Source organism: Rhyacophila brunnea, unplaced genomic scaffold (genome assembly GCF_057557595.1).
Source record: "Rhyacophila brunnea isolate RB1 unplaced genomic scaffold, BYU_Rbru_1.0 scaffold_21, whole genome shotgun sequence".
In the NCBI taxonomy this organism is placed as follows: Eukaryota; Metazoa; Arthropoda; class Insecta; order Trichoptera; family Rhyacophilidae; genus Rhyacophila; species Rhyacophila brunnea.
In genome coordinates this window covers 13,012,451-13,029,410 of record NW_028232871.1, presented here as the reverse complement: position 1 = coordinate 13,029,410, position 16,960 = coordinate 13,012,451, and the positions used below count along the sequence as shown (strand labels likewise).

Sequence of the window (16,960 nt, the reverse complement as noted above, 5' to 3'; positions counted from 1 at the left end):
TTTCCGCTATAAACGTTTTGAATATTAAAAAATAAAAGGAATTAATTTTTTTGGCGTGCCCTCGAAGAATTTTAGCGTGCCAAATTGGCTACGTGTACCACGTATTTGTCATCGCTGGCCTAGGCCATAATCCAGCCCTGATTAGTTTTTGAATATTAATTATAAATTGACAATACTATTATGTAATGGTTATAAATCAATGTGGCCTATAGATAAACATTAATAACTATACACAAAAGACAATTTCGACTAATTTTAGAGTTCTCTTGTTTTCTTAATCAATCAATAATTGTATCAAAGAGATTTATTATCTGTCATAAATGGCTTAGGTATATCATATCATTTTTTTGATAATAATTATTTGCAATATGTTTGAATACGTAAAGAAAAGTGAATAGATTTTTCCACATTCTATACACACATCTTCATTAAATTAAACCCTATACATAGCCTTATGGTTGTGGACGTCTTAGTGGCGATTTGCGGAACTACAAATCCTGTCGTTTTCACATTTTTTTAAAACTTGTTTTCGGAAAAAGAATTCTGTCCAAAACAGTAGATACATACTACATAATATTATAGTAAACACAATGAAATATTCTACAACGCTCTTGTTAACCAGCGCTTACTTTGGAAACCCCTACTGTAATCTCGTATATAATAACCAACCATTCGTGTCGCGCCAATCTGTGCATTAACCAATTATGCTACGAGCCTCCTATCCCTACTGTATTCTGAAAGTTAGAAGAGATCACTATGGCAGTGGCAAAGGGTGGATATAGGCTGTTGAGATTCAGACAAAATTATCTTAAGAATCTAGGGCATCCGTTCTTTGTTCTCTCAAGGTCCAGAACTAATCTGCCATTAGTGATGCCAATTGGGAGGGCAATAACCATGTTTAATGAAATCGCTTTGGAGATTGATATATTTCACTAACGTGAGGTGAATTTAGGTGGACGGTGGATTTGGTTATAATATTATATTTTCTCAAAAGTGTTTTCAAAAATATGTACGTTCAATAATTAGAATGTTACATTTTTAAATCTTGTGAATTATTCGTTGAATAAAAAAAAAGTTTATTATAAATATACTAATTATAAAAGTATATAGATTTTGGAGAACATTCAGGGGGCTTTGAATGGCTTAACCATCTTGGATTATGGTGACTGACTTTCTAACACACAACACCAATATGCTTCAATAGATAAGAAGTCGCCTGTGGCGCTATTTTCCTTCAATAATATTATTGTTTTAAATTATGTGGTTGTACGATAAATTTTTTAATTGTGTATCGACACTCGACAACTCCACAGTTCAAATGGATGTATTAAAATATACAAAAAAAAAACACTAAATATACACATTAATTTTACCGCGTACACCATTTAGAAAACACTGCTGTACAGTGTCACACTGCCTTTATACTTAGCGATAGGAAGGCGGGGCCGAAAGAGATCCTAGCCTGGGGGCCCGGTTCAGGATGTGGGGGCCACACTGTAGTCTCACGTAATATTATATTCGTAGCGTGAAAAAAATATTTTGTTCAGCTCTGAACTTACCAATTGTGCTGACGACGGTGTATGAGAAGAAGAAGGAGTGGTAGAAGTCCCAGACGGGAGCTGGCTCATCCTCGTCAGTCACATTGTTGACCGACTTCCCACAGTACTCCGTCAGCTTCGACATGATGTCGAACTGAGATTCAGGGCTTGTCGGTAAGTAATTCTCTTGAATTAAACCTGAAAAACAAAAAATGAAAATGTTAATTAGGAGTAATCTGTAAGATCACAGAACAGATAATAAAAATAGAATTCCGATAGGCTATATTCAATACGCTACATTTTGATTCAGGTGTTTGAAGTGTGAGTGTCCTACGAAAATGAAACACGGATTATGCACCAGTGGCGAAGGATGGAGGTAGGCTGTTAAGATCCGCCATAAATAGTGCATACTAAATACCATACCTACGTATTTGTTTTCATTGCAATAATAAAACAATTTACAGATGGTATTGGTAAGATTTTAAAATTCAATTAAACCCTGCAACACCAAGCCATAATAAATAATAGTCAAAAATACTTGTCTATCTATAAAATATCTAAAATTATTTATAATTAAATCATACATAACTATAGATAGATAGATAGAATAATATTTTTATCTATTACTAGCTGAAGTACCCGGCTTCGCACAGGGTCGCTTCGTGGTTATATTTATCTTAGATATTTGAAAAATAATAAGAGGAAATTATTTTTTTAATATTAAAATATCTGTGTAATACAATATGGCAATATGAAAATAATTCTAATAGGAGTAAAGGTCAAACATAGGAACACTAAATTAAAATCGAATCCAAAATATGAAAACGTTATTAATGTTATTAATATGTAGTAAAAAAAAAATCAAAATTGGATGGAACAAACAAACAACAAACTTTGTATGTTATATAATAATAATTTAGAAACCTTCGCAGGTGTGCGCACACAACTGACAAAAGTTTCATCGCATTCGGATGAATGGTATAGGAACGCATACGAATAGTAGAAGAAGATGATTTTCTAATTCTGAAATCTTCGTGGGCATGCGCATGACAACTCACCAAAGTTTCATTGCAATCGGATTAAGGCCATGCATTAGTTGAGGCACGGTCTAAAAAGATCGTTGCTAGGCGATGTGCGGATTGCGGGTCGCGGGTGAAAATGACGCCTGTCAAACGAAATATTATTTCTCATATAAATCCAACATACGTCCATTTTATGTTCTGTTTATTATTCTATTAGTATCAATAATAATATATTCATTGACATGTTTGCTTTTTAAAGTAAATGGGTAAAGTTTTTAGTCATCTTTACACGATTTTAGAATTAATTGGCCCGTCGCCATCACGCAGCAAAGTGACGTGCGTCCGACTCCACGTTCTCTCAATGAATGCGAAGCAAGTACAAATTTTCGTCGCGCGTACAGTTGAACATTATTTGGCGTTTCACTGATGCGTCACCTTAATGGTATAGGAACGCATACGAATAGAAGAAGAAGAAGATGGTTGTACTAATTCAAAAACCTTTGCGGGCGTGCGCACAACAACTGGTCAAAATTTCATCACAATCGGATGAATGGCATAAGAACGCATACAAATAGAAGAAGAAAAAGATGGTTGTACTAATTCAGAAACCTTTGCGGGCGTGCGCACAACAACTGGTCAAAATTTCATCACAATCGGATGAATGGCATAAGAACGCATTCGAATAGAAGAATAAGATGATGGTTGTACTAATTCAGAAACCTTCGCAGGCGTGCGCACAACAACTCACCAAAGTTTCATTGCAATCGGATGAATAGTATAGGAACGCATATGAATAGAAGAAGAAGAAGATGTTTGTACTAATTTAGAAACCTTCGCGGGCTTGCGCACAACAACTGGTCAAAATTTCATCGCAATTGGATGAATGGTATAAGAACTCATACGAATAGAAGAAGATAGAATAGAAGAAAAAGAAGAAGAAAATGGTTGTATCAATTCAGAACTCTTTGCGGGCGTGCTCACAACAACTGGTCAAAATTTCATCGCAATCGGATGAATGGTATAAGAACGCATACAAATAGAAGAAGATAGAATAGAAGAAAAAGAAAATAGTTGTAACAATTCAGAAACCTTTGCGGCGTGAGCACAACACTTGATCAAAATTTCATTGCAATCGGATGAATGGTATAGGAACGCATACGAATAGAAGATAGAATAGAAGAAGAAGATGGTTGTACTAATTCAGAAACCTTCGCGGGTGTTGGCACAATTACTGATGAAAATTTTATTGCAATCGGATGAATAGAATAGAAACGAATACGAATAGAAGAATATAGAATAGAAGAAGAAGAAGATAGTTGTACTAATTCAAAAACCATTGCGGGTGTTACCACAACAACTGACGAAGGTTTCATCGCAATCGGATGAATGGTATAGGGACCATACGAATAAAAGAAGATAAAATGAAGAAGAAGAAGAAGAAGAAGAAGATGGTTGTGCTAATTCAGAAACCTTCGCGGGTGTTGGCACAATTACTGACGAAAATTTTATTGCAATCGGATGAATGGAATAGGAACGCATACGAATAGAAGAATATAGAATAGAAGAAGAAGAAGAAGATGGTTGTATTAATTCAAAAACCATTGCGGGTGTTACCACAACAACTGACGAAGGTTTCATTGCAATCGGATGAATGGTATAGGGACCATACGAATAAAAGACGATAGAATGAAGAAGAAGAAGAGGATGATGATTTTTCTAATTCAGAAACCTTCATGGGTGTGCATACAACCACTTACCAAAATTTCATTGCAATCGGATGAATGGTATAGGAACCATACGAATAAAAGAAAATATAATGAAGAAGAAGAAGAAGATGATGATTTTTCTAATTCAGAAACCTTCATGGGTGTGCATACAGCCACTTACCAAAATTTCATTGCAATCGGATGAATGGTATAGGAACGCATAAGGGACAGACACACAGACATACAGACAGACAGACATACATTTTTATATATTAGTATAGCCTATACTCTTCCCGCAAGTGCAAGCAATAGGTTTACAAAGTTTTATCGCAATCGGATGAACGGTATGGCTGCGCATTAAATACGAACAAACAAACACACAAATATTAATTTTTATATATTAGATAGTTTGGTTAGGCAGGGATAAATGAATAAAAAGAAATAACCAACAATATGTGTATCTAATTATATGTATTCTTAACCTAACCAAAACAAATACGTATGAATGAAAAAGTGAGCACAATTTTGTCGTATCGCCCAATATATACTAAAACTACTATGGTTTGGCTTAGGCAGAGTTTAATTGATTTTTAGAAACTAACCAACACCACCTGGAAGTTGTCACCTTGGACGATTGTCGTCAGCTCCAACTTGATATAGATAATATATTAGATTGGGGCAGGCGTAACAAACTAGAATTCAATATTGATAAATGCAATCTTTTGTCGTTTACCAGAGCCTCAAAAGTGTTGTTTTTCCAATACTCGATGCATGGCAGAGTTCTGTCACGAATATCATCTGTAAGGGATCTTGGCATTACGTTTGAGAGTAAACTGAGATTTATTGGCCATATAGTTACCATTTGTAACAAGGCGCTTAAAATGTTGGGCTTCGTCATGCGTACTTCCCGGGTCTTTTCGGATGTTACGGTATTAAAACTTTTATTTAATTCTTTAGTTCGAAGCAGACTTGAGAGTGGGTCTATTGTTTGGGCACCGCATGAGTTGAAGTATGGCCTTATGGTGGAGAGGGTTCAGAAGAAATTCTTGAGACTCCTTTATTTGAGGTTGTACGGATACTATCCGTGGCTTTATCCAACTGTCTTTCTCTTAGGCATGCTTACATACTGCAGTTTGCAATTTAGAAGAAATCTTTATTTAGCTATGTATTTTTTTCGACTTATACGAGGTATAAATGAGAACTCTGCCATTCTGGGCAGTGTTGACCTGTGTGTCCCTGATAACTATCTTAGAAATAGAGAACATCAGTTGTTTATTCTCCCAAGGTGCAGAACCAACCTGCCACTGGTAATGCCAATTGGGAGGGCGATAACTATGTTCAACGAAATTGCTTCGGGTGTTGATATATTCAACCTACGTGAGGATGACTATAGGTGGACGTTATTTTATAAATTTTTAAAATAGGGTCTGCTTAACTCATCCGGTGTATTTCCATGTACCTATATAATTAATATTTTTGTATGTACATATTTCTACTGTTTAATAACATACTATCTATCTCTTTTTTTTATGTCATGTTGTGAACGTCTTAAACTTATAATTTGTAATGTCCACAATATGTAAAAATAAATAAATTGAATTGAATTGAATCTGTAAATTGTTGTCTTAGTTCAATAAAAACAAATACGTATGACTAACAATGTTTAATATGCACTGTTTATGGCGGATCTTGACAGCCTACCTTGACCTTCGCTACTGTTATGCACGTGCAATAGTGTGCGTAATATACCAATATTAAATAAGCGTCAATGCATACATTGAGAGCAGTTGTCAGTATTCGTCGTATTGCGTATTCTTGACACGTGTTTCTGTAGGGTAGATTATGAATCAGTGTTCGGCAATAGACAATGATATTTGGACATTTTTTAAATGAGCATATTGAAAAGTGTCTTTGGGGCTGTTCAGAGTGAGGGTGGAAGATACTATGTGCCGGAGGAAATAAATAATTCTAAGGCCCGTTTCAGACGGTACACCGGTGTCGCGCTCGTATTAATAAAGGAGGCCTTTTTATTCGAATAAAGAGGCCTTTGTATTATATTTATGGATGCCCAAGAGCTAATGAGTCAACGAGTGCCCGGTACACTTTTCCGTCAGTCGCTACATTCTCAAGCCGCCGATACACTTGTTTTTATTACAGCAGCTAGTTTTATGTTCTAATTTACAACTATAAATTATGCGTTAACTCATTAGCTCATCGCGTTCATAAACATAATACAAATGCCCCTTTATTCGAATACAAAGGCCTCCTATATTCTCTGTCGTTCGTCTGAAACGGGCCTAAGTTTGCCACACTAGTGAATAAATATATAATCATGTTTCGTATACTATATTTTATAAACTATACATACATCCTTTTCTATCGTCAATTTTGTACAGGGACAATAATAATTGATTGTATTTGATATTTCAGTAGTTAACAATAAAAACTGGACATGTCCATATATACCAAATTTACATATTAGCGGAATATCTTCACGAAAACTACTCGACCAATATTGATGAAACTTACAAAGCATATAGAATGCATGATTGGTACGAACTAAGTAGAATTTTATCTCGATTCTTGAAAATAACTCCCAAACCCTGTGGTTTTTGAAGTTATACTTCTTTTGGCGCGTTTGGGAAATCAGATAATAGTGTATTTTATACACGAAAAAAAAACGTACTCGATTGGATTCGAACCACCGATTGTTCGGTTATCAGCCGAACGCACTACCTTTATGTCACAGTATGATACTTCAATCGTGACGATTATACAGTATAATATTATAGTTTAGAATAGTTCCGTTGCCTAGGCAGCGAATTTATTATTGTCGGCCATTTGCAATTCCTTACGTAAACAAACTATTTAACGTCAGAGTGACGGTTGGTACTTTAAAAATCAAAACAACGAGAAACCATAATATAATTAGTGTTTAATTTAGCAAGATAATTAAGAGCTAGTCAAAGAATCTAGTTTATCACAAGTTTTGTTTTTGTTTTGTTACGCCAAAGAAGTATAACTTTTAAGGCGCGTACATAAGTACACACATCGATATTTTTTTAATATTCCAAGTAAGTTACCAATATTATTCGTAGTTTTATTCGATTATACGATTTTTTTCTTTTATATGTAAGGAAATCCCAAATCAATTATTATTCGATATTGAGTTATTATTGCACGCCACTGACTACAGGGAGTGGTCGAATTGGTGAAAAAAATCAATGTAACCTTCTGTAATCAGTAATAATAATAATTATGTCGCGTTTTTCGAGTTCAATGTCACAACAATGTTATTATTAGTATAAATGACCAATGATGGTATAGAATTCAATCAATGAAATCGCTGTAGTTGTCAACCAGTGGTACACAACCCGCTGCCCCAATGCGATTACTTGTGGCCCATAAACCATATAAGTATGCGAGAATTTTCTGTGAATATTTTAAGGAGATTTTATTTTTTTGACTAATAATTGTTCTTCTAATTTAGCCGCGTTGGTGGAGTGGCCGTTTTAAAATCCATGAGCCACGTGAACAATCCCGCGGATGAAGAAACAAATCACGATATTTTTTATATTATGTTTGATCCAGTTCAAGAGCTAAGGGGCTGGGTTAATGGCTAATAACTACTTCTTGTAAAAAAAAAAACTATGAAGCGTCCACCTACAATATGACAGTGACGAAGGGTGTAGGTAGGTAGTTAATATCCAGCATAAATAGTGCATACTAAACTTTGTCAGTCATACGTATTTGTTTTCATTAAACTACTGACAATTGCAGATAGTGATGGTTAGTTAAAAAAAATAATTAAAGCTTGCCTAAACCAAGTAAGTGTACAAACAAAAACATATGACTGACAAAGTTTAGTGTGCACTATTTATGACAGATCTTAATAGCCTACCTCCACTTTTCGCCACTGGCAGATACATATTTGTATTATTTTAGTTTGATAAATATTTATTTTAACGTAAATATAATAAAATAATTTTTGTAATTATGTATTGGAAGAACGTTTTGTTGGAAACATGGTCGATCCGACAAACATAGTGCACACTTCAGTCATACTTATATGTTTTCATTGAACTAAGATTGCATATTACCTATAGATGGTGTTGGTTAGTTTTTTTTAATTTGAGGTTAGGGATGGAGTGAAATGGGGTAGGTAGGTTCCAATGAGTAGAAGGATTGTGCGTGATAAAGTAGTCCCAGCTTATTTCCATTAACCATAAAAAAGATACAATCGTTAATACAGATTCGTACAATGAGATTAATAAATTTTACAATTAATAATTATGTAGATGTGTTGCGAGAAAAGTTACCAATCGTGAGATCGTGGATGCGACTGTAGGTTAGAACGGCGTTAGTACTTGTGTTATTTTTATCAACCCAATTGGTTTTTATAGTGAATTGAGACAAAGGACACGCCAAGTTTGGCTTGGGACGAATGACCGGTGAGTGCAATGCATGATTCTTTCGTAAATTATAAACAATTGATTTTAATTTGAACAATTATGCAGTTTCAATAATTGAGTAAGATTGATTTTCATACAAACAACTTTTGTGCATATCACAGCAAACTTACATAGCATTATTTCTTAATTTGCAATATTATTAATTCATTAAATTGTTATATTATTTTGCTAAATTAGCTTTCTGTTGAAATTTGATTGATTTACATAAATCGCTTGTTTTGTAATTTTAACAATATTATGTTGCAAGATGCATTGTAGTTTTAAATTAATGGTTTCCTACCAAGTCATGCTGGATGGTAGGGTATTAAAACAAACTTAAGATGCTAACTTAAAAATACACTCTGTCTGAAGATTCGTGAAGCACCCACAAATTCATTATGCCCTGCCTAAACAAAACCATAATAGATAAAAAAAAATTATAGTTAAACGAATATTTTTTTTAAATATTATCTATTGTGGCTTGGTTTACGTAGGCTTAATTGAATTTTAAAAAGTAACCAACACTATCTGAATTGTATAGTCTTTGTTTAATGAAAACAACGTCTTACTAAAAAAGTGTACTATGCACTATTTAGGTCGGATCTTAACAGCCTACCTCCACCCTTCACCACTGAGGTAGTATGGATAATATGCTATAATTATGGCCTGTCATTTTTTTATTACCATAACAAGGTATTGTAAACGTCATCCTTTTAATATTGAGACCAAAGACATATTTTTTATACACAAGATATTCATGCACATAGCACTTTTTTGTTCATGTTTTTAACGCAATATGAATTTTTATACTTTTAATTCAATTGTTATCTAATATTAAATAGTCCAATATATTTGGTAAATTGTCTATCGTAGTTAGCAAATGACTTGCAATATTGGAGAAATTGCAACATTTTGCGTTCTCTATAATATTTGTATTTTATGAAATTTTTCTATTGGTCAATTATGTCAAGTTCTAAAATCCTATCGATAAAAAGGTGGTGCATCACTGTTGTCAACAGATCTCAACAGAGAAATTAAACAAAAAGCAAATACATCTTCAGCCATCTCACGCGGATGTCTAACAGACATTGTTTATAAAAACAAACGCAGATAATATACGAGTACATTATTGGAATGCAATCATGAAAATATATGCGATTGGAGGGTTTCACACATCGTGATCTACGGAAGTCCTACTGACCCTCACTCGTTATATCTCCCCAAAAGATTGAAGTCTGATATTCGCAGATTTCTTGGATCCGACTATGTATTGAATGATATCTGAGAGTTTTTGGGTGTCACCATTTCTAGCAATGTTGTTGATGAATTTTTAAATGTGATGTGCGCGCGACAAACCTCTACTTTTCCCATAGGTAGAACTCCTAATATATGGAATGATGGCTACGAGTCATCTTCGTAAAAATGTGAATAAAGACCAACAAACTCATGTTGATAATGTTGTAAAAAAGGCAACTCAATTCGACTGGCCCATTAAATAAAAAAGTTGTAAAAATGAATTTTGATTATCTGACACATTTAGAAAGAAAGATCCTCAGGAGAATTTTCGGGCCCACATTGGAAAATGGAAGTTACAGGATAAAAATGAACCACGAGTTAGAAGAGTTAATAAAACATGAAACGGTGGTGAAATTCTGTCGATCCCAAAGACTAAGGTGGGCTGGACATGTTGAGAGAATGCCTGAGCACAGGACGCCAAAAATCATAACGAAGTGGATCCCACAGTGGAAACGGTCTAGGGGCAGACCAAAGAAGAGGTGGGCTAACTGTATCGAAGAGGACTGGAGAAATATGGGGAGGGCTGGAGACTGGAGAGGAGCAGCCAGGGAAAGGAGCGTGTGGAGGACAATTGTAGAGGAGGCCAAATCCCGCCCCGGGATGTAGTGCTGAGAAAGAAGAAGAAGAAGACACATTTAGATTAAAATATACATATAATAATTATACCCTTTGTTATGACATAAAGTGATAGCTTATAATATTTTGCATCTTAAAAGTCTATAGTGTACGTTATGGGGTCTCCACCGTTTGGAAGTTATATTATACGATATTTCACGATAAATATTTATTATGCATTTATCCAACATATTGTATGCTTGCTTTGCATCAAACATCCATTAATAAGACAACATTTATAAATTTTAGTGTAATAATTTAAATGTACGAAATATAAAAATATACTTGCAAAAGTGGCAAATGAACGACCAATCCATGTCAAACGTGCATTGGAGCCAAATGATCAAAAGAATATCGATAACGTCTTCATAAGTAATATGTACTACAGAAATTAGTCAAGCACTTCATGTCAATACTTAAATATTTAATAGATTGCAGAATGCAGGAACTCGCTGAAGTAAGCAACAGGGTAGGTTTGAAAATAGATGTAACAAAGACTAAAGTCATGTTCAACTGCTTTGCGGGCTAAAAAGACATCCCCATCAATGGCACTCAGCTCGAACAGGTGAAAAGCTACATCTATCTGGGACAACAAGTGTCTATAGATGGATGTATATTTGATGACATTGTTAGCAGAGTAAAGCTAGGCTTGAGTGCTTTTGGCCGCCTTCAAAAGTGACCTTCCATTGTGCCTAAAGCGCAAAGTGTTCAACCAGTGCGTGCTTTCCGTGATCATATATGCGTGTGAAACATGAAACCAAAGTAAAAGAGAGATCCAGAAACTTAGAGTAGCACAACATGGTATGGAGAGGTGCATGCTAGGCATAACACGAAAGGACAAAAAGAGGAATGAGTGGATAAGAAAACAGACAAGGGTTTACGATGTAATAGAGCTTATTAAAACCCTTAAATGGAGATGGGCTGGACACATAGCTCGAAGAAGAGACAATCGTTGGAAAAATCTAGTCATCCAGTGGTATCCAAGAAGTACAAAACGTCTGCAAGGTAGACCTAGAGGCCGCTGGATCGATGAAATGATAAAGTTCTGCGGAAGTACGTGGCAACGCAATGCACAGGACCGAGAGAAGTGGAAGCAGCTTGAAGAGGCCTTCATCCAGCAGTGGATAGATTCAGGCTGATGATGATGATGATATTATTAAAACCCACCACTGTGTAGTTAGGACACCAAGCTAGCTGTAAGGTCTAGCGAGATAGCAGGCTCTGCTAGTTGTAACAAATATTTTGTTTGGTTGCCACATGACTTTATGGTATATTACAAACGAGGGATATTCTCAATACGCTCTGCAGTGAATGAAGGTCTCCACAACATATTATTTTACAATATCTAATTTCAGCTGATTTAGGATTGATATTTTAGATACCGTATTGATTCCACGTATTGTTTTTGTTTAGGCACGTGTTCTATTCATAATATGTTGCACCATGTCAATGTCGGCGCCAATTATGGTGCGAGATTTTGTGAACGAAAAAATTGTGCAAGACCCAATACCCTTTAGGACCGTCTGAATCCATTGTCTGTGCCGTATTCAATTAGAATGCTAATTTTGATATCGATGACTGCACCATTACCATAATATAGTTAACTGAAACAGATAGAACGTCTAAAAATAAAAGCGACCTCTACTTGTCAACATTCATCAAAAAACGACAAACAGCAAATCAATACGTACATAAATTAAAGCAAAATCTGTAAAATCGTCGTCACCATGGTTATAGCTGCATTTTTAAATGTTCCAACGTACATAATACATATACCATGGCCCCCACATCCCGAAATGGGCCCCCAGTCCACGATGTTTTGCGGGCCCCACAACCTATCGCTACAGTTCAGGGCAGTGCAATGTTCTACAGTAGTATTCCTCAAATGGTATTCTGTGGAACTCCAGGGTTCGGTGTAAAATAAGGGGTATTTCGTGTTTATTAGGCAATTTTTGGTATTTTTAAATAAATCCACTTGAATTGTCGGCCTTCGGCATCATATTATGAAGAATTGATCGCGACCCACTTTTGCTATAGCCAAGTAATATGCAACCCTTCGCCATATTTATATTATTATAAAACTAAAATCCATTACTGAAATAGCGCCGCAGGCTACTTTTTTACTATTAGAGCAAAATTGTGGTGTGTGTTTATCTCACTTAACTGGTCGACCTGCGACGCCGGGCCCCTTCTATGCCCGGGCCTCCAGGTAGATCCTTGTCAGCCCCTCATTTGTGTGGGACATGACATATACGTCATATAATCACAATAAAAATTACGTATATTTTTGACAACTAATAAATAGGACCTTTGTTACATTTATGTAACAAGGACGAAAGTCATGTTCAACTGCTTTGCGGATCAAAAATAGATCCTAAGCAATGGTACTCATCTCGATCAGGTGGAAAACTACATCTATCTGGGACAGCGAGTGTCTATAGATGGGTGTATATTTGATGAAATTGTTCGCAGATTAAAGCTCGGCTGGAGTGCTTCTGGTCACCTTAATAATGTCTTCCAAAATGATCTCCCACTGTGCCAAAAGCGCAAAGTGTTCAAACAGCGAGTGTTTCCTGTAATCACATAAACGCGTGTGAAACATGGACCCTAAGTAAAAGAGAGATCCAGAAACTTAGAGTATACGTTAGAGGTGCATGCTGGGCATAGCGTTAAAGGGCGAAAAGCGGAATGATTGGATACGGAATCTGACAAGGGTTTGCGATGTAATAAAGTTCGTTAAAAACCTCACTGGACACATAGCTCAAATAAGGGACAATCTTTGGAAAAATTTAGTCATCCAGGTATACCCAAGAGGTACAAAACGTCCGCGTGGTAGATCTAGAAGCAGCTGGGTCGATGAAATTGTTAAGTTCTGCAGAAGTACGTAGCAACGCTACGCGCATGCTCGAGAGAAGTAAAATTAGCTTGTAGAGGCCTTCATCCCACAGTGGATAGATTCAGTCTGATGATTATGAAATAGGACCACCAAGATTGGCGCCAAATTTTGTACTTGATGAATTGTGAATCTAACTGCTAGGTCATTTACTTACCTATACACTACATACCATGTAAATGCAATTGTCTAAACAATGACCCTTTGATCTATTCACTATTGACTCGATTCACTTATTTGTCGATCATTCAATATATTTTGTCTTTGACCTTAACTTACTATGTATGTAGTAATATGGTTAGGAAATTGATTTAAACAATAATATTATGTGAATAAAGCAAGGTAATCCTTCATTCAACATAATTTACTATTTCCGTATCGTCATCATCAGCCTTAATCGATCCACTACCTAATGAAGGTATTTCCAAGCTGATTTCATTACTATCGGTCTGTACTGCCATTCTAAGGAAGAAGGCAGTAACTGACTCTGACACACTTTCGAGATAAATGACATAATGTGTTTTTTCTCAAACTTTAGTACTGTGAATTAAAAAAAACGGTGCTAATTTGTATTAGTAAGATGTTAAAATACAAACAAAGTAATAATAAAAAAGCAGTAACTGCAATGAATGGGTGCAATTACTGCCTTTTTGATAAAATGTATTATTTTAGATGTCTATTTCTCACTAAGGATTTTAACGGTATTTTAGTGATAATACTGATTTTAAAGTGAACAGAATATATAGCTTTCAAAGTTACCTAACGGATGGCATTCATAACTCAATTTCACAAATTTTGCGAGTTACTGACTTCTTCCTTGGAAGAGGAGAAGAGTGAAGGGTGGAGGTAAGCTGTTAAGATCCGCCATAAATAATGCACATTAAACTTTGTTAGTAATTCGTATTTGTTTTTATTGAACTAATACTACAATTTACAGATGGTGTTGATTAGTTTTTTAAATCAAATTAAACCCTGCCAAAACCAAACCATAATAGTTTTGGTATACTTTGCGCGATACGACAAAATTGTGCACACTTTTTCTTTCATACTTATTCGTTTTGTTTGGATTAAGAATACATATTAGGTACCTACCAGGGAACTCAGAAATAATGGGAACTGAAATACACAACGGGTAAGGCGATAGCAGGTAACCGACTCGAGTAAGGAAGAATCCGGGTTAAACTTACACACGTGTTAAGAATACGTTTTACGTCGAATACTAAAAACTGCTCTCGGTTTATGCATTTACGCTCATTTAACGTTGGTGTATTATACACACTATTGCACGTGCATAATGCGTGCTTCATTTTCGTAGGACACTCAAAAGCCTGCTTCACCATGCAGCGTATTGAATATTGCCTATCGGTATTCTATTTATTATCTGTTCTGCGGTACCTGCACATATTGTTGGTTTATTTTTTTTTAATTTCATTAAGCCCTGCCTAAACCAAACCATAATCGACACAAATATTCTTCTATTATCTAATATAATATCTAAAATGATGTGAGGTTTAATGACAAAATTTTAGATATTTTATCGATAAACAAATATTTTTTGACTATTATATATTATGACTTGAATTAGGCAGGGTTTAATTGAATTTTAAAAACTTACAACCACTATCTACACATTGTAGTCTTAGTTCAATGAAAATAAATACGTATGACTGACAATGTTTAGTGTGCACTATTTATGTCGGATCTTAACAGCCTACCTCCACCTTTCTCCACTGCCCGTGGGGTTAGGCAGGTCATGCGTTGCATTGAGGCGTCACATTATAAAGGGCGGCGAAGACATAACCTAAAGTTTAAAGAATAATCGAAGCATAAAAAATCCTGACGACTATTATTACTTACATAGCAAATATTGCATGAACCACGAGTTAGAAGAGTTAATAAAACATGAAACGGTGGTGAAATTCTGTCGATCCCAAAGACTAAGGTGGGCTGGACACGTTGAGAGAATGCCTGAGGACAGGACGCCAAAAATCATGACCAAGTGGATCCCACAGTGGAAACGGTCTAGGGGCAGACCAAAGAAGAGGTGGGCTGACTGTATCGAAGAGGACTGGAGAAAGATAGGGAGGGCTGGAGACTGAAGAGGAGCAGCCAGGGAAAGAAGCGTGTGGAGGACAATTGTAGAGGAGACCAAATCCCGCCCCGGGATGTAGTGCCGAGAAAGAAGAAGAAGAAGACACATTTAGATTAAAATATACATATAATAATTATACCCTGAGTTATGACATAAAGTGATAGCTTATAATATTTCGCATTATTTTAGTCTATAGTGTACGTATATGGGGTCTCCACCGTTTGGAAGTTATATTATACGATATTTCACGATAAATATTTATTAGGCATTTATCCAACATATTGTGTATTTGCTTTGAAACATCAAACATCCATTAATAAGACAACATTTATAAATTTTAGTGTAATAATTCAAATGTACGAAATATAAAAATATACTTGCAAAAGTGGCAAATGAACGACCAATCCATGTCAAACGTGCATTGGAGCCAAATGATCAAAAGAATATCGATAACGTCTTCATAAGTAATATGTACTACAGAAATTAGTCAAACACTTCATGTCAATACTTAAATATTTAATAGATTGCAGAATGCAGGAACTCGCTGAAGTAAGCAACAGGGTAGGTTTGAAAATAGATGTAACAAAGACTAAAGTCATGTTCAACTGCTTTGCGGGCTAAAAAGACATCCCCATCAATGGCACTCAGCTCGAACAGGTGAAAAGCTACATCTATCTGGGACAACAAGTGTCTATAGATGGATGTATATTTGATGACATTGTTAGCAGAGTAAAGCTAGGCTTGAGTGCTTTTGGCCGCCTTCAAAAGTGACCTTCCATTGTGCCTAAAGCGCAAAGTGTTCAACCAGTGTGTGCTTCCCGTGATCACATATGTGTGTGAAACATGATACCTAAGTAAAGGAGAGGTCCAGAAACATGGAGTAGCACAACATGGTATGGAGAGGTGCATGCTAGGCATAACGCGAAAGGACAAAAAGGGGAATGAGTGGAAAAGAAAACAGACAAGGGTTTACGATGTAATAGAGTTTATTAAAACCCTTAAATGGAGATGGGCTGGACACATAGCTCGAAAAAAAGACAATCGTTGGACAAATCTAGTCATCCAGTGGTATCCAAGAAGTACAAAACGTCCGCAAGGTAGACCTAGAGGCCGCTGGATCGATGAAATGATAAAGTTCTGTGGAAGTACGTTGCAATGCAACGCACAGGACTAAGAGAAGTGGAAGCAGCTTGAAGAGGCCTTCATCCAGCAGTGGATAGATTCAGGCTGATGATGATGATGATGATGATGATGATATTATTAAAACCCACCACTGTGTAGTTAGGACACCAAGCTAGCTGTAAGGCCTAGCGAGATAGCAGGCTCTGCTAGTTGTAACAAATATTT

General features: G+C 35.8%; 1 protein-coding gene across 1 annotated transcript in view; it reads right to left on the bottom strand.

The window, feature by feature from the left end:
• Positions 1-16,960, bottom strand: part of Ork1 (open rectifier K[+] channel 1) — a 75,033-nt gene that overhangs the window by 13,455 nt on the left and 44,618 nt on the right. The window contains exon 2 of the mRNA XM_085948873.1: positions 1,560-1,736. Coding sequence (XP_085804999.1) covers positions 1,560-1,736 — 177 coding nt within the window. The remainder of the gene's footprint in view (positions 1-1,559; positions 1,737-16,960) is intronic.